We start from the raw sequence: 19,718 nt of genomic DNA, 5'->3' as shown, positions 1-19,718 counted from the left end.
ATCTATTCCTGACTACTTTCCCAGCGTCACTTATCTTTTCCAGATATTGTTGCGCTTATGCACACTAATCTTTTTTCACCTTACCTTTTCAGCTCCTTCTTTAGAAAACCATAGTGGTCTCTTATTTTATTTACATTCCTTACAAAATGTTAGTTCCCTTATAATATCTCCTTTTAGTTTTGCACACTGCTCTTCTACTTCCTCTAGATTTTCCTATCCAGCTAATAACTAACAAAGGGGGTCATTTATCAAAGGCTTATCGCACGCGATATGGCCGTATCTCTATCGCTTGTGAAAAGGGCCTTTTCGCATGCAATATCATGCAAATTAGGGGGAGGGAGGAGTCGGGGTGGGGAGGGGGCGAAGTCGGTGGTGTCTTCGCTTCCGGTGATAATGTTACTACGGTAACATTATCGTCGGTAGTAGCGTGTCGAATAGCACCACCTTTCACGATGGCGCTGTTCGGTGCGAAAGCCAGCAGCCAGCGCACGCCCTGGTGCAAAGGCTGCGGGCTTTTGCAATGCCACCCCTCCTTCGCCCCACGTTTTCACAGGTTTCATCATTCTCCGAAGAATGATGAATCCTGGCCAGAGTTAGTTTTCAGGATTAACAGTCTGCTATCATGCTCCTGATTTTCTCCATTTTGGATGCTAGATCCTGCTGGCAGAAAGGCAGGCAATGGATTGAGTCAAGTCTAGCAGAACCCCTATAAATTCCAATTCAAATGTTACGCTGACTTTGTGTTGGGGTAATTGATAACATACCCTAGCAAGTCTATCACCTGAATGGTGTCATGCATGGATTTGTTTGCCTCCACTTGAGAGATGTCCTTGACTAGCCAATCATCCAAGTAGGAAAACACATGTATCTTTAGTCTGCATAAGAATGTAATAACAGCTAGACAATTCATAAGTACTCATGTTGCACAAGACAGGACAAAAGGTAGCACATGGAACTGAATGTGTCATGAATCTGAGATACTGCCTGTCATCTGTATATATGCTTCCTTGAGATCCAGAGAGTGTAGCCAGTCACTTTTGTTTAGAAAGGTAAACAAGGTGCCCCAGGTAAGTATCTAGAACTTTTTTGTAACATCTTTGTTCAAAAGAAGACCATGGAGGACCTTGACCGGAGAAGAGATGCATGGAGGACCATGGAGATCCAGTTCGAAGGCCCCAAGGAATGAAGGCTGAGTCCTTTTATAGGGCTGGACATGGCATCAGCTGATGATGTCATCCAGTGGGGCCACAGGCTTTTCCCGCCACTGGCCCTTTAAATATTGTAGTGAGGCACACGCTTGCCTAGAGGAGCCCAGGAACAGGAGCAGGTAGTGGCGTCCCTGCCGCTTAGAAGAGCAACGACGGCGGCACCAGGGCCGCATGAAGATGAAGTCGTGGCAGCTCCTGCTGCAACGAAGCAACGGCAGACCCTCCTGCCGCACACAGCAGCTTCGGGCCACGAGGAGCATTGGCAGAGGCTTCCCAGCCATGAAGAAGGGTGGAGTCAGCGGTGGAGCAGCCTAGTGGGGCATCGAGCAGGTGAGAGGCTACTCGCAGGATGGGCTCCGTGAGCAGCATCGTAAGAATATGCTTCATATTATTCAGAACCTTTCACCATTAACAAAAGAGACACTGATGGTTACCCTTGACATCAAGGCTTTATTATTCAAATATCCCTCAGAGACAATCTCTGGAAATAGTATATCACACCTTGAATCAACACAGGGAATACCTACCTCATTGTTTTGAATTGGCTAAGATTGCTGTTTGTAAAAAAAATTTTTCAGTTTCAAGAAATTTTTAATTTACAGAAGCAAGGGACTGTGATGGGAGCCACAATAGCTCCCAGTCTAGCAAATCTCTATATAGGTCACTTTGAAGTGAAATTCTTATACACATCACCATTTTTGCACATGTAATTCCCTGGTCATGCTATACTGATGATGTGTTTTTCTTATGGACATCATCCCTTTCTCATCTCCAGCAATTTATTACATGGTTGAACACGTCATAAGAATTTACAATTTTCTATGGAACATCATAAACAATATATTTCCTTTCTTGACATTCTTTTTTACCAAGATAACCATGTGATTGGTACTACTTTGCTTCATAAACCAGTTGATAGAAACAATATTCTGATTTTCACAAGTTACCATCCTTACCATTTAAAAGCAAGTTTACCGGTGGGCCAATATCTATGGATATGACATTTGTGTTCAAAGAAGCAAGATTTTGTTACACAAGCACAAACTTCTGAATGCGTGCCTGTTAGAACGAGGTTATACTTTCTTGGTGATTAGTCATGCTTATAAACAGGCCTTTAACATTGAAAGAACTTGGCTGCTGATTGATCGTGTAAAACCCTCAGAGACTCATTGTTTCTGTGTGTTACAACACTCCCATGTGGCTTCCTGGATAGCATCTATTATGCACAAATACTGGCCAATTTTGCGATTTACTCAATCTTAAATCTCCCTCCAATGATTGCATATAACAGGGGACAAAAGAAACTCTGTGATACACTCTCAATGTATGTCCTACATTCCTCCTTTGTCTCTTCAAAATAGTGGTCATTCCCCATGTAGCAACTGTTCTTTCTGAGTTTCTACAACCTCATAAACAGTCTGGACTGATCCTGTCTCTAAGAAAAAAGTCACAATACACAGGACCACCAATTGGAGGTCTGCTCATGTGATTTATATTTATATTTATATTTATATTATATTTATATTTATATTATATTATATTTATATATTATATTATATTATATTTATATATATATTTATATTTATATTTATATTATATTTATATTTATATTTATATTTATATTTATATTTATTATTTAGCTATTAACATTGTTCTATTACCACTTGGTACTATTTCTCTCCTTCACCTCTAACTCTAAGTTCCTACTAAGTTAGCCATGTTATTTATACCCAATTGTTGGATGTAATTGTATATTTGTTTAATTGTTCAATCTGTTTGATGTAATTTTCTGTTCCTTGTTCCGTGTAAACCGAAGTGGTATGCACTAGTGCATGAACTCCGGTATATAAAAGCCTTTAAATAAATAAATAAATAAATAATTTATTTCATCAATTGCCCCTGTCCTAAGAATTACATCGGGCACACTAAAAGGATGGTGAAGACTCATCTGATTGAACATTGGAGTTCTATTCAGGCACAAAAGATCCAAGCTCTGATTGTTGAGCACTAGGGATGTGAATCGTTTATCCGACGACTGAAAATATCGTCCAATATTTTCAATATCGTCAGATATCGGGGGGTCCCCGATAGCGATAGGAAACCCCACAATTAATTTAGTGGGTTTTCTTATCGTTATGGGGGGGGGTGGGTGGGAAGAAAGGACACGACCTAAAAACACAACCTGACCCTTTAAAATGATTTTGTTAGTATCCCCCCACCCTCCGGACCCCCCCCCAAAATTTTTAAATACCTGGTGGTCCAGTGGGGGTCCCGGGAGCATTCTCCCGCGCTTGGGCTGTCGGCTGCCACTAATCAAAATGGCGCTGATGACCCTTTGTTCTTACCATGTGACAGGGGCAATCGGTGCCATTGGTCGGCCCCTGTCACATGGTAGGTGCACTGGATGGCCCGTGCCATTTTTAAAGATGGCGCCGGCCGTCCATTTTTTGGGAGGGTCTGGAGGGTGGGGGGATACTAACAAATTCATTTTAAAGAGTCGGCTGTATTTTTTGGTTATCGGCTCGGGCGCAGCCTTTAAAAAAAACCCGATCGGACTGCAAGATAAAAATTTCACGATGTGAATCGGAACTGGAATCCGAACCAATACCGGTTCCGATTCACATCTCTATTGAGCACTGCCTGGCATTTAATCATCAATTTCAAGATTTGACATGGGGCATTCTCAAACAGATAGCCCCTCCTCCAAGAAGTGTTGTTTGGCAAGCTCTTTTAAATTAAAGTGAACAATTATGGATATTTTAACTTGATACAGATTTTCAAAATGGACTCAATCTCAAAATTGATTGATATTCTTTGGTCTAATTGTTTTTCTCCCTTTCTATGATTTCACTTTATTCATGTCTTGGTAATATATAAGGGTTTTGCTTCCATGTCATAGTTTGGTGTGCATTAGGCAGAGACGCTGTCAGAATTAGGTTCGTTCTCAAACATTTTTCTGATGGACTAAGTACTTTTTCTTATAAGAATATTATTATGTATTTTATTTTATTTTATTTTCTCTTAGAATTGAAGCTTTTGAAGATAAATGGCAATGTATCCCTAGGACACTTTGATTGTGGAAATTGTTTATGAATATCCCTTGATACAGAACATCTATCTGAAACAAGGACCGTGTTGGGGTTTTCTTCATTGTGTTGCCACTCCTTTCTGAATTTCTGTTAACATTTTACCAGTTAAGTAGTTTTTACTTGCAAAACTTTGAAAATTTGCTTAAAAATTAGTGTGAACAATGTTAGTTATGGACTAGCCCTATGGTTTAATATAAGGCAAATCAAGGCTGCTTATATTGAGCTGGTAGTCCTAATATGAGGGCTCTTGCAGTATATCAGATCTGCATGTGGATTCCTTGTTCCTGTTTTTTTTTAAGAAACCATAGTAACATAGTACATGGCAGCAGTTATTTTGTTCTTCCATGATGCTAAGAATATATCCCAGCTGTCAGCCATAGAAGCTTGACCACTTATAGGATGTTTCTTTTTCAAATCAGTATTATAGTCTTTCTCATTGATTCTCCATTATTCCAGGCAGATACATATACAAGTTCCCATATCCAATCCAACATCCATCAGTACCCCTGCCCCCAATCTTGCCTCCAAGCCCTGCAACAATTCAAGAAACCACCAAAACCAGTAAGGCTATTGCTCAAACATCTGGGTGGGTGATTAGGAGGGATTTCTCATAGGTGTAATCTATGGCCTTCTGATAGTAAAAGAAGGACCCATTGGTTAATAAGGGCCAATAGGTTGCATAAAATCTCCACCCATCCAACAGGAAGATCCTCCAGAGCAAAGAAAGAAGTGCTGGCAATGTAGTCTCGATACAGTCAAAATCCTTTCCTGGGCTTGACTAGTAAGCAGTGTGGGGCTTAAAACTCCTTCATTCATAGAGGCAAGGTCTGGGATGAATCAAACCCTGGAAGTGCCTCCTTAGGTAGAAGAATTGCCTCCTAGAGTCCTGACTGATATTTCTTTGGTGTGGAGGTTGGATAGGAAGTAGTCCATGAGAGATCTTAAAGCATCAAATGGTTTTTGAAGACTTCCATTGCTTCCTTGACTTTATCCCTCCAGTAAAATGCATGATGTAGGCCCTTCCTGTGCATCTTTCAGAAGGCTAGATACCTGCACACAAGGGAGGCTGCATTCATCTGCTGACATTGCAGAAGCTCTTGATATCATTTCAAAAGGACTGTATTCTGAATGGATATTGGATAAGATGTCTTCCACAATCCTCACCTTTAGCAAACAGTGAATGAAATTCCCTTTGGCATCTTGAGAGAAATGGTTGGTGAATTTCTGTGCCCTTTGGAAAATGGTGTGCAAGTGCTGGACCATGAAAGCCTGAAGCATATGTTTAAAAATCTTAGACTGTAAGCTCTCTGGGGAAGGGAAATACCGATTGTACCTGAAAGTAACACCTTGATCTTGGATTTGGAAAGGGAAGTAATTAAATCTAAAAAAAAAAATCCCAAAGTCCAAATCCAAACATAGCATTCTGGAATGTGACCACTGGTGTGTGAGGTTCAGTTTTGGGTTTCCCTCTTCAGAAAGGATTCCAAATATTAGTAAAAATGCAAAGAAGGGGCACTAATAAAAGGAGATCAGGAGTTCACATATAGTAAACATATTAGTTGAAGCTGGGACTGACTATTTACCTTTGAAATGCAATTTACTGAGAATACAGAAATACATCACTGGATCCTACAGAGATATCACTTTCATTTATTTTACCTCCAGCATGAGAAAAAAAACAAGGGAGTCAGCCTCTAGGTCTAGAGGGATGGAGATTTTAGCAGCACGCGATGCCTAAAGAAATTTACTAGATAAAAATGGCTCACCCTGTAGTGTTCGATTCTCCCGTTTCAGGGACTCCAGCTGCTCGCTGGTCTCTTCAAATGCAGTCTTCAGTTTGAAAAGATCTGTGGTGTACAAGCGACACTCCTTCTGCGATGCCTCCAGCTCACCCTGGATCTCCTCAAATTTGTGGCGCCAGTCTATGATCTGCTTGTCAATCGTGCGCTGCTTCTTGTCTAAGGCAGCTGCGGCAGCATTGGCCTGGGTGGAATGACATTGAGTATTTCAGACTGGTTTCACAAACACAGACCAGGAGTGTGCACGTCAAATTTTTTCATTTCGTTTTATTCACTTCGCTTTTTTCTCTGTTTCATTTATGTTTTATTTTATTTCATTTATTTGAAACTAAGTGAACTACAAAATGAATGGGGAAAAAAAAAGGTAAATGAAAAAGTGACGTGGGAGCCAGGGCTCTCTCTCTCACCCTCCTGCCCAACCCATGTTTCTGGGCCCTCCCCCACATGTTCGTCTGCATCTAAATGGGACAGGAGTGATCCTCAGTTGCCCTGTTCCTTTGGTATTTCAAAATGGTACTGGGTAGGTAGCTATACTTCGAAATGCCACCAGCCCCGTGACTGGCTAGTGACATTTTGCAACCCAGCACTGGTGGGACAAGAGTGACTTGGGAGTGTTCCTGTCCCATTTGGAAAATGGAGACCTCATGAATGAGGTAAGATGTAGTCCAGGGGAGTCTGGGAGGGGTAATGGTAAAAAGATGGGAACTAGCCTGGTGGGTGTTTGGCTTGTGAATTTCTTGTGGCCTGGCTATCGGAAGGGATTAGGTTATAGCGCTATGGCATCTAGCCCTACATAGCCTTTCACTGGCCGCAGTCAATATTTTACCCTCACTAACTGATCTTTTGACTTTGACTTTGGGCTGGTTAGTGCAGGGGCATGTGCAAGGCTAATGATAGGCAGAGCATGGCCATACTCTGATTAAGATTAACTTTGTAAATTGGGTGAAAAAGCCCATTTCATCATGCATATGTGCAGCCTTTAAAATTAACATGACTTAGTGAATCAACCCCAAAATTGGAGAAATTATTAGTATATCTGGCCTTTGATGCACTATTAATTAGTCCTAGATTAACAAATCCAGGAGTGAAAATGTAATAGTTTGTCAAATTCTGCCTTTTAAGGATAGTTTGCCTTTTAATGGAATGGCAATTGTGGCCTAAACAGATCATCCTGCCAGCAGTGTCAGTCAGAGATCTCCGTCCAGAGCTTGCTCTTATGTATGAGGTCAGTGTACTGTAGGTGTGTTAGTATAGTGCATATCTCCCCATTGGGTGGGATTTGAGATCTAACAAAACTCCTGTTCCCATGTGCATGGGGAGAGTTACGAATCAGCCTTAGCTCAAGGCTGAAGGAGCGGGTGCCTCTCCTTACACAGGGCATCGGAGGGGCATTATCCACCAACAGGGAATGGATGGAGACAGTAAGGAGAATATTCTAAGCACTGGAGTCCTATTGGAAATAGAGGAGGAGGATTTGAGGTGAGGAGTTCTTGGAAGTCCTGAAATTGATGAAGTGGGTTCTGGAAGCTGGGGACGAGTGTACTAAGACATGTCAGAGGAAGGAAAACCTGCTTGGGAAAGTGTACCAAAGTGAAATGGGGAGTCCTGAGGAGTAGAGGATTTCCCTGGAGACCAAGTGAACTGATGTACTGGGAGTTGCCAGAAGGGCAACCTGCCTGGGAAGGTTCACCAGAGTCAGAGAATGATTCTGCTACAATCAGCTCGAGACTCAAAGGAGAGAGGAAGAGGCAGAAAGACTTTGGAGGAAAGATTACAGCTACCAGGTACCAGGAGGGCCCAGGGTAGAAGGGGTACCTATCATGAAGAACTAGCCAGTTTTGGGAAAAGATGTTTGAAGGGGTGGAAGAGGCTGTGTTTATTCTTGGTGACATGTTTTGGAATGAATTACAGTGTGAGTACTGTTCAGAAATGTATTTTGGGACTTTGTGTTTTCCTTGCTATCAGTCAGTAAAGATTTTTATTTTGAACAACAGAGCTGGTATGGGCATAGTCTTTGTGGAGTGCATGATTGGTGAGCAGGAACAGCTTCCATGAGTATAGTTATAGGCATTATATTGCCCTGGTGAATACAAGAAGGTGGGCTGAAGGAAAATCTGGGCAGGAGACCCAATATGTAAAAGAAATCAGAATAGGAGGTGGACTCCAACTCCCAGAAGGCACAGGGGTTCTGTAGGGAGAGAAACTTCCTAGGCTTTGCCCTACCGAGAGGACGAGAAAGCCTGGGCATGGTGGGAGAAGGCTGAGAGCTTGTCTGAAGGAGGAGCAGGGCAGGAGTAGGAAGGAGTTCTACTAGAATCAGATGAAGAGACAGAGGAGATGGAGGTGAAGGTGTTGAGCAGCCCCGAGTATGAGCCGGAGTCAATGGACTTGGAAGATGAGTGGTGGAGAACCCCTCCAGAAGAAGACACACTCATGGAGCCTGCAGGTCAGGAGTTTTAAGGGAACACTGCTGTGAGGTGGATGTAGTTGCAGCCGTAGTGAAAAGGGAAGCACTCCAGCTGCAGACTATGTTGGGAGGTGGCAGTAGGGCCTGGTTCCCTAAGAACCAGGCCCAAGAACACAGCCAAGCTTAGGCTGTGCAGGAACCATCTGTGAGTGCATTGTAGGAGGATTATGGCGAGAGTTGCTTTTTATCATAGGAGTTAAGACTGATGTGGTTTGATAAAGTAAAGCTATAGAGACTTTAATCTACAGAATATCCTGGGACTATGTGTGCTCAAGCCCAGCTCACTAACCGGAGTGAGATAATTTGAACTCATAGCTGTGACACCCTGAAGGAAAAGGGTAATGTATAGGCAATAGAGACTGGAGTACCTGGCCTGGGAAGCCTCTGAGGGTAGAACCAGGAAAGCTGCAAGGACGAATCAGGCAGTGGGACTGTGGAAAAGCACTCTAGAGACTTAACCAGTGGTTCAGTTTCTTATGTAACCAGAGAATTCCAGCCAGACTGCAACTAGGGGAGTGACCGGAGGCATGAACCCATGACAGTATGAAACCCTAAGGGCCCTGAAATGAATAAATTCCCCCTCCCCCTCATGGGAACTCCTTGGCCCTCCCCATGTGCCCCCATGCCCAGAACCAGAGCAGAATGGGGGCTACAAAAGTATTTCCCTAGATTCATTACTTCATGATTAACATGGAACTCACTCTCTGGCCTGCTAGTATGAACACCAGCAGCAGTCTGTCTCATGTGAATGCACTTTTAATGCCATGTGTTATATCACTGTGCATCCTTGGATTGTTTACTCTTAAAGCTTTGAGGAGACACATTATTTTGGCTTTCAAAATCATTACAAACAACATTACCAGTGTAAAGTCACTTTGCCCTAATATAACATAAATCAATATCTGTATTATGATTAGGGAGAGTGGAACAGAAGACATTTAGATGGTATGTGTAGGGATAGAATAACCCCCATCAGAAAGTGAAACACTGAGCTCTGATTTATAGTCGAGCATTGCTTGAGACAAAGAAATCTCAACTGCGCATGTCTGTGTACTGCACAATATATATTCTTGTCCCCAGTCACAATTATTCAGAACAGATAAAATGCTAAACACAGATCTCTTCCCCTGTGCAGCTTGTCCTCACACCTCATCGGAGAATTCCATGAAACTTCCACCATTTCCTTGCAGGGACAACACTACAGGTTGTGCTACTTATCTATTGGGGGCGAGATAAGGGAAATGAACCTATAATTTATTGTGTTGCATTTTCTCTCTCTCGTTTTGTTATTCTGTACATAAGCATGTTGCTAGCAATAGTTTTGCTTTTACTGAATTATTTTCTTATATGCACATATGCCATATGTATTGCCTGTGTCATATACTAGTGTAATTTTCTCCATTATGATATTTCATTGAAAGAACCTCTGGTTTCCTCATCAGAAGGAGAATACTAACTAGCTGGGGAGTTTCAGAGAGATTTAGTGAAGAGTGGTTTGGGTTTTACTCCCCCATGTGGGAACTGCAGATGGTGTGCCCTGCCACCATTTTAAGATATGGATTCTTGGTTGGATTTTTAGTTAGATTTCTGGAAAATAGGATTTCTCTGAATTCTGTAAGATTTTTAGAACTTACTGAAAAGGTTTTTGCTGTTTTGCCCTTCAGGGTCAGCCCATTTAGACTAACTTATTTTCTGACTGCATTTACTCTTTTAAACCATTTTGGAAACTGTCCCTGTAAGAGCCTTGGTACCCCTTCGCAGAGGACTGGGGCATCCTTGTGTAAGGTTAGATTGGGGTAGGGAAGATTCTGATGCTCTCTATCACACTTCCCATGGATTGATCAGTCAGTGACCTGATGCAGAAGTGTTTCAACCTTGAAAACTGGAGAGTGGCTAATGTAACCCCAATATTTAAAAAGGGCTCCAGTGGTGATCCGGGAAACTACACACCAGTTAGCCTGATGTCAGTGGCAGGAAAAATAGTGGAAAGTGTTCTAAATATCAAAATCACAGAACATATAGAAAGACATGGTTAAATGGAACAAAGTCAGCATGGCTTTACCCAAGGCAAGTCTTGCTTCACAAATCTGCTTCACTTTTTTGAAGGGGTTAATAAACATGTGGATAAAGGTGAACTGCTTCCTGACACAGGAGGAACAAACCTGCCCCCCCCCCCCCCTTGTTTGTTGATGTACCACATTGCCACCTGGTTGTCGGTCTGGATCAAGACCACCTTGTTGGACAAGCAATCTCAGAATGCCCAAAGCGCATAACATATTGCTTGAAGCTCCAGGAAGTTGATCTGGCACTGAGCTTCCTGAGCAGATCACAGACCCTGAGTGCAGAGGCCCTTCACATGGGTGCCCCACCCCAAGGTCGACAATCCATGGTGAGTACAATCTGGGAAAGGGGAGACTGGAAAGGAACCCCTGTTCCAAATTGGGCAGGCTCTCCCACCAAGACAAGGAGGCCTGGAGTGGCGGAGTAATGCGGATGCGCAAGTGGAGGCCCTGGGTGACTTGCTGCCACTGGGACTGCAGGGTCCATTGAGTCCTGCGCATATGCAAGTGAGCCAAAGGTATAACATGGACAGTGGCCACCATGTGACCTAGAAGATGGAGCATGAGACGAGTGTAGACTTGCCGGCTCTGGCGAACCAGACCCGCAAGGGATGCCAGTGCAAGCACCTGATTGCTGGGCAGATAAGCTCTGGCCTGAGTCATGCCAGCTGGGCACTGATGAACTCAACTGCAGCGACAGGGTCAGATGGGACTTCAGGTAATTGATGAAAAACCCAAGGGACTCCAACACCCGAATGGTCAAGTGCAGAGACTGAAGCGCGTTCTCTTGGGAGTCGCTTTTGACCAGCCAGTTGTCCAAGTAGGGGAACATATGCACACCTAGATGATGAAGGTTCATTCCCACCGCTGCCAGGCACTTGGTAAAGACATGGGGGGCCTGAAGCTAGTCTGAACGGCAACACCCTGTATTAGAATTGCCTTTTTCCCAAGACAAACCAAAGATACTTCCTGTGGCTGGGGAAGATTTTGATGTGGGTGTATGCGTCCTTGAGATCGAGGGAGGAAAACAGTTCCCCCCTTGCAGGAGGAAAATCAGGGTGGCCAGAGAGACAATTTTGAACTTTTCTGTTTTTAGAATCTGGTTCAAAGTTCCCAGGTCCAGAATAGAGTGGAGTCCCCCTGTTCTCTTTGGAATCAGGAAATAGTGAGAATAGAACCCCCCTCCCTTGCTGCCGCAGCTGGACTGGTTTGACTGCTTTGGCCATTTTGAGGGTGGAGAGCTCTGTCAAGAGTATTTTCTGATGCGATGTATGACCCCAAGGGGGGCATGGGGGAATATCCATGGGAACACCCAGAAAAATGAGTTGATACCCTCGATGAACGATGGAAAGGACCCACCATTCCGAGGAGACACCAGACCAGTGGTCCACAAAGAACAGCAGCAGCCTCCGACTGGAAAGCTCGACATCAAGGGTAAAGTCAATTGGCTTATGTTTCCTCACAGCCAATCTCCAAAACTCCATTCCCTCACAGTCAATCTCGAAAGCTCCATTGCAGGTCTTGGCTGAGGCGCCGGATGAGGCCTAGGAGTCCGCTGCTGCCTAGAGCAGCCCCTAGAACTCACCCGTTGAGCATGGGCACGGGACACTGGAGGATAATATTTCTGCTGGCAGTAAAACCTCTGCGAGCCCTATCATGAGGATTTCCTGGCAGAGGACGGTGGGGGGAGGGGGTCCCATGTACTGGCTGACAGATGCTGGAGGGTCTCATGGTGATTCTTCAACTATGTAGCGACCAAGAAGAACGAGATCGGTATATAGTGAAAGACCTTTATTCTTACAGTATTCAAGCCCGACTCTGGCCGAGTTTCGCTCTGTAGGATAGAGCTGCCTCAGGGGCTACTATAATTAAAACATATATACAACATAAGTATACAAATAATTAAAACCAAACAATAAAAACAATAATTAGAAACATATATGTGTTGAGACATCATAATACAACACAAACGATGTAAATCATAAGCAACATAAATAAAACATTACACGCATGAACAATGAAGTGAAGCAAGTGAAGCCATATGATGCTAGTGCATAAAAAGATATGACATAGTGATGACGTAAGGTATCTGTTTAGAATATTTTCTCTTTCATTATTTCTAAATGAGGTCACTTAGGTCATATGTAAGCAATAGAATGTACTTTAAAACTGTGACAATATAGAAAAGACATCTTGGTGTCAGTAAGCAGAATTATTTTGAACCATATGAGCCAAGGTGGCTAGAATTATGGATGGTGACTGTATTCAAAGAAAAAAGTGAGGAAAAGGTGTCCAAGACAATAATAAAAAAAATAAGTAAAAAATAAATAAAGAATAATGAAATTAAAAAGTTGATTGATTACATAAAAAGGCATGAACAGAATTAATAATATAAATAAAAATAGAGAAAAGGCAGGATAGACAGCATCTTATGCCAGGCATTGTCTTCTGTCAGAAGCTGAAACGGAATGGTTCCTGCCATGGCCCAGACAAAACCCGCAAATGTTAAGTCCTCAGGTGGGGTCCAGCACCACTCCTCTGGAGGAGACGGATCTGAAGGAAGATCCCTAGAGTCATCAGACGAGGACTCAGAGCTATCATCCCCCCACATGTAATAAGGGCATCTTCTTCACTGAGATCACCCAAAAACATTGGTGGAGGGCCCCTGCCTGGAGGGCTCCTGCTGGAGGTTCTCCAGTTCGTTGATGCCCCTAAGGAAATGCTGGCTGTTCCCGTAGATGACATCTTCAAGGAGCTACGCCTTAGAATTTGGAAAAACCCCATCTCCATACCTCCGGTAAACAGGAAGGTGGATGCAGTCTACCTAGTATAGCAGGTCTTGGGGTTTGAGAGACATCAAATCACCACATCAGTCTGTTGTGGTAGAGTCTGCACTCAAGAAGGCCAAGCATTGTCATCAATGTCGACATCAAAGTTGACATCAACTCCCACATCAGTCTGTTGTGGTAGAGTCTTTGGTTTAGGCACTGAAGGCACCAAGGGCACTGGAGCCCCGAAGGACCCGGAACCAGACTGGTGAACTGTGTCAGTACTGTGCCAGTACTGTGCCGGTACTGTGCCAGTGAACTGTGCCGGTACCAGACCGTGCCGGTACCAGACTGTGGTACCAGACTGTGCCGGTACCAGACCGGTGAACTGTGCCGGAACCAGACCGGTGGCTGTGCTGGTACCTCTTCCTCGGAGGAACCCACAATGGGAATCACCCCGGACGGGAGAGGCAATGGTAGCCGTGGGAGCATCGATGGACTCCAAGTCACCGGCAGCAGAGGATGCCCGGCATAAAATGCTGGAGGTTCTCCAGTTCATTGATGCCCCTAAGGAAATGGTAGTTGTTCCCGTAGATGACATCTTCAAGGAGCTACATCTTAGAATTTGGGAAAACCCCATCTCCATGCCTCCGGTAAAAAGCAGGCCTTGGGGTTTGAGAGACATCAACTCCCACATCAGTCAGTTGTGGTAGAGTCTGTGCTCGAGAAGGCCAAATGTTGTCATCAACATTGATATCAACTCCCACATCAGTCTGTTGTGGTAGAGTCTTCGGTTTGGGCACTGGAGCCCCTGAAGGACCCGGAACCAGACCGGGGAACACCAGTCATGAAACCAAGGGCCTTGGCAGTGCCATGGCTGTGCAGGTCACACTTCCTCAGAGGAACCCACAATAGGAATCGCCCCAGACAGGGGAGGCAATGGGAGCCGTGGGAGCATCACTGGACTCCAGGGCACTGACAGAGGCTATGTGGGGAGGATGCCTAGAAGGACACTGACACAAACATACACTAAGAGAATTCTCTTTAACTTTAAATACACTGTTGTGCAGAAATATTTATTAACATCCACAAAAATGTAAACATATACACAATTAAAACTTATTAATCACAATCATACCAAGCATTCACACATTAAAATCTAAAAACCCAATGACACAATGTAATACTTCTTATAGTACATCAGATTAAAGTGCAAAGATAATGCATATTAAATGTTTATAATGCGAAATTTGAAACAATACTTTTCTTCATAAAGTTTCCAATATTATCCAACTGCTTTCTTCAAAACATAACAAAAGTTATTCGTTTCCTCTCCCTTTACAGGGGCCCAGATTCTTTTAATACATGTGTGCGTGCTGATTCTCTGCATGCTACACCCGCAAAACTGTTTGCATTAATCCACAAATTATCTAATCAGCTTGCAACCGGGGCAAATTGCCTTCCAACACTCCATCCACATATACTCCGTCCAACAAAGGATCCTTGTTTCACCCTCGCATGGGCTTCGTCAGGGACTCATTCTTAATAACTACGGTGTATCACCTATATCAAGACAATGAAAATTATATATAATTATATTTTCAAAACAAAGATTACAACCCCACTATGGAAACAAAATGCCCTATATCTACTGACTTTACCTGTCTTATTCTCTCAATCAGAGTACCAAATTCCGTTCAAGAGTCAATGTCTTTTTGTCAGCTTGTAATTTCAACCTCTAAAGAAATTAAGATATAGCAAACGCAAATCATCACAATACCAAAGCAAGCTCCTAGCCGAATTAACAACTATTTTAAGAACACCACCAGATCCTACCATACGAAGTTTTCAACGCTCCACAGAAGACAACGGATATGATTGTGATTAATAAGTTTTAATTGTGTATATGTTTACATTTTTGTGAATGTTAATAAATATTTCTGCACCACAGCGTATTTAAAGTTAAAGAGAATATCTGTTGTCTTCTGTGGAGCGTTGAAAACTTCGTAAGGTAGGATCTGGTGGTGTTCTTAAAATAGTTGTTAATTCGGCTAGGAGCTTGCTTTGGTATTGTGATGATTTGCGTTTGCTATATCTTAATTTCTTTAGAGGTTGAAATTACAAGCTGACAAAAAGACATTGACTCTTGAACGGAATTTGGTACTCTGATTGAGAGAATAAGACAGGTAAAGTCAGTAGATATAGGGCGTTTTGTTTCCATAGTGGGGTTGTAATCGTTTTTTTAAAAATATAATTATATATAATTTTCATTGTCTTGATATAGGTGATACACCGTAGTTATTAAGAATGAGTCCCTGACGAAGCCCATGCGAGGGTGAAACAAGGATCCTTTGTTGGACGGAGTATATGTGGATGGAGTGTTGGAGGGCAATTTGCCCCGGTTGCAAGCTGATTAGATAATTTGTATGTTTGTGTCTAGTTTTTATTTATTTATTTATTTATTTGTGTTTTTTCTATACCGGCATTCACGGAGTTCGTATCATGTCGGTTGGCAGAGTTGGCAGAGTATTTTGTGAAAATATATCCCTGTGTGTTGTTTACCACTAGAAGGACACTGAGGCATTCCAGCAGCAGTGCCAGCATCGAGGCTCCGGCACCAGTGGAAGCACTGGCAGGGCCGGTGGCTCAATTACCTGAAGGGCTTGAAACACCACAAATTGCCCCCTATGATCCAACTTCTCTTGGAAGTCCGCCTAAGACAGAATGGATGGAGGAGGAGGAGGCATCAAGAGCACTCCCTCAGAGCCCCAAGGGAGATCGGTGCCTGGCACGGACATCAGTAGGGAATGCCTGGGACTCCCAAGTTCAATGGAGGTCGATGCCTCCTGTCTGCGGGGTCACTTTGGGGGCATCAAAGTAGGTGCTGGTGCTAGCCCGAGCTCTGTGCCATGTGAAGACAGTGATGATGCTTCTGGGACTTCCTCGGTGCTCAGCCCGGTCTTTCCCCAGTGCTGAGGAGGATGAAGACGATTCCGACGTCCTGGAGCGTGAAGACACCGATGATGGCTGATCTCCAGCCCCTCTCTCCAGAGGGGGCCCCTGAGAGCGCATGGACAGTGAGGGCTTGGTTTCCCGTGGTCTTTTGGAGTTGACGCCCCCAACACCAGAGTGAAAGTTTTGGATTTTTTGGAGCCAAAGAGTTTTTTCTATCTTGTTCAACTGGGCGCATCGGCCTTTGGGAGTCTTCTGGCCACAAAAACGAAATCCCCATAAATCGTGCGATGCCCCCTGGCAGAGGATACAAACCTCATGTGGATCCATGGATACTGGGTGCACCGGTGAAAATCCGATGACGCCATCGCAGAACATACCCATCAAGCGGTCGATGCCCAGCAGACATTGAGAGTGAGACAACCCAGTAACCGACCACAAAGAAGGAAGAAAACTTACTGCGTCACCCTACTGACTAAGCGAGTAGGAGAAGGGGGACCCTGGCACAGGAAAAGGTCAGAACCGACTGGGAAATGACTTGAAAAACAGAAAAAGAACAGAACTCCACAATCGTGAGATGTTAGAAAGAAAAGACTGAAGAAGGACCTCGCGTGGATGTGTGGATAGTGGTGTGCTGGGCATGCTCAATGTGCCAGTCAAAGTTTTCTGTGTCGGGCTCCATCTCATGATGTCTCCCATGTGTAAGGACTACCATCCTTATTCCCTTCTCTTTTGTGGTGCCATGCCTTATAAGTGGGTAGGCAGCAACTGGAAGTTTATGGAGTTTTTGCCGCCTCTCCCCAAAAAAAAATTACACCCCAACTGACTGCTAGTTCACCTAATTTAAGAACCAGTCCTGAACAATACATGTTTTACTAAACTGCATGGGGACTGTGAGCTGAAGTCACTTGGATTCTGTTATCTCTAAAGTCCGATTCTGGGCCAGTAATAGACACATAGGACCCAGGGCAGAAACTAGAGAATGGATCCAGCCAGTGCCAAGCACTCGGAAGTTCTGCCTTAGTGACATCATTCAGCTTTGCCAAGGGGGTCTCTTGTGGTGTTGAGATCCTGGGCATTTGCCCTGCTTGCCTCCCCTAAAACCAGCCTTGGCACTACTGATTATACTTTTGTGGGAGAAGAGTGAAAGGCCCAGTGGGTTGGTGTGGTGATCTGAAAGTAATGCATCAACTGACTTCACCTTTTGGACAGGACACAGATGTAACCTTTTCTTTCCAGTACAAAAGATAAGTGCTGCGGCCCTGGAAAACTAACCTCACCAGTCTCGCAGTGGGAGGACAATCTTCAGCCCCCCCCCCCCCCCCCCCCCCACACACACACGTTTTTACCCAAATAACTATTTAGGTAAAATCATTTGAAGATTCTCTAAGGGAACAATTTTGAAAACTACCCACATAAATGCAAAGTCTTTGGGTTCGGGTACTTTCACTAGCAGGCATCGCATTAATTTTCAATGGGAAAGTATGAGCACCTATTCCCTTTGAAAAGAGCTCCGGGAAAAAAATATCTGTAGAGGTTTGCGCCTGCTTTTTCTGTGGCTACTTTTTCCCTTGAAACTAGCACGCGTAGGTTTCAAATGTAATCTATGGGTGTTATTTCCCTTCCCCCAACCTAAACACGCCCCCGGAATGTCTGCTTGAAATGCAGTAAAAGTACACGCTTTGTTGATTCCCATGAGTACTTTTATCCAGGTGAGGGGTAAGCAATTCTCAAATAGCCAATTTACCCAGGTGAATGGTTTTTGAAAATTGCCCTCTAACTTTTCAGAATTATTATTCAAATAAACGATTGCATGTACTTCCCAAATTCTTGAAAACTAATGAGACCAAAGGGGCTATGATTTTCCTAAAAGATGGCAAATTATATTTTTAAAGTGTCAATAAATAGTTAACATTTATACTGGAGCAGTTTCCATATTGGTAGCCCATGTGTACAGAAGAGTCTCTGGGCGCACTGTACCCTTACCTTCTCTAGATCCAAACAGATATCTTCCACTTCCTCCTGAAGACGCTGCTTTGTCTTTTCCAGACTGGAGCATTTGGTCTGAGATACTTGTGCAGCTTCTTCTGCCTCTTGTAAGCGAGATGTGAGTTTCTTCCTGTCGGGGCGAAGAGTGGCATGAAAGGCTAAATCATGACGACAGATAAGGACCATAAGGCCCATCAAGTCAGCCTAGTTTGCTTCCCTTTGCAATGCCATAGACCACATTTTGACCTCTGGCTTTCCTGGGACTGTCTCATGCGCCTGCAGAGATAGTGCTCAGAGTTCCCGAGAGAGCCTCAAGATCCTGGAGAAACTGTTCTACTAGCTTTCAAGAGAGAGAGGGGGTAACAGATTGTTGTTCTCCGATAACAGCAGCACAATGAGCCATATCTATGCAATGGATCACATCACACGCATTGTGTGTGGAGGTGAAGGTTTCTCCCAGAGCTTTCTTGGAGACCTTTCCAGCATGTGTGTTGGTTGTATGGTACTGAACCTGTTTCTCAGCTAAATAACTAACTATATGCCTGGCGCAAGAGCAAGATAAATGGGGAGGTGGGTGGATTGTTTCGCTCATTGCACTGCTATCATCGGAGAACAGCAATTGCAGGTGTAGTTAGGTCTCTCCATTTTCCATGAGAGTGGTCCCTGGGTTCCTCTCCATAGGGAAGAAGTTTTACTTCAAATCCCTATGGATGAAGGCTGTTAAACAGATCTTTTGACCCTCTTCAAACGGCTCACATTCACTTAAAGAGATCTTTCCCACATTTTTTCTCTATAGAGGGGTTATATATCCTGCAAGCTAGCAATTGTGGGGTTAATAGTTTCTTCTCTCAAACTTAAGAGTACAGTTGCTCTGCATGTGGTAGACAGAAAGCCAGGTTTATCTGTGTGGAACTAGGCAGAGCGGTGCAGGCCTTGCTGGAAGCTGGTTGTGTTATAATGTGAATAAACATTTATGTTGGAAGAAATGTTTCATCGGCTGGACCGAGAAGCTCATGAGCTAACAGTTTCTTTCCTTCAGATGATGATTAGATAAACAAAGCTTTAACAGAAGCAATATATTTATAATACCTCCAATGAACAATTGGTGAAAAAAAATCCCTAATTCCTAGTTTTTTCTTACTGCTGTTGGTTACCACAGCCAAAGCAGTTTCAAGAACTACTGCCTCAGTGCAGAGTAGGGATGTGAATCGTGTCCTCGATCGTCTTAACGATCGATTTCGGCTGGGAGGGGGAGGGAATCGTATTGTTGCCGTTTGGGGGGGTAAAATATCGTGAAAAATCGTGAAAAATCTAAAAATCTAAAAATCGCAAAACCGGCACATTAAAACCCCCTAAAACCCACCCCCGACCCTTTAAATTAAATCC

At 43.7% G+C, this 19,718-nt stretch overlaps 1 protein-coding gene across 1 annotated transcript in view; it reads right to left on the bottom strand.

The window, feature by feature from the left end:
- The window catches only part of LOC115090769 (myosin-16-like), a 292,772-nt gene that overhangs the window by 119,039 nt on the left and 154,015 nt on the right, over positions 1-19,718 (bottom strand). Inside the window, exons 11-12 of the mRNA XM_029600261.1 lie at positions 18,330-18,462; positions 6,064-6,280 (exon numbers count right to left, since the gene is read on the bottom strand). Coding sequence (XP_029456121.1) covers positions 6,064-6,280; positions 18,330-18,462 — 350 coding nt within the window. The remainder of the gene's footprint in view (positions 1-6,063; positions 6,281-18,329; positions 18,463-19,718) is intronic.

The sequence above is a fragment of the Rhinatrema bivittatum genome, chromosome 4 (genome assembly GCF_901001135.1).
Source record: "Rhinatrema bivittatum chromosome 4, aRhiBiv1.1, whole genome shotgun sequence".
NCBI classification, from domain to species: domain Eukaryota; kingdom Metazoa; phylum Chordata; class Amphibia; order Gymnophiona; family Rhinatrematidae; genus Rhinatrema; species Rhinatrema bivittatum.
Note: the sequence above shows the minus strand (reverse complement) of the source record. Positions and strands in the feature narration are given on the sequence as shown.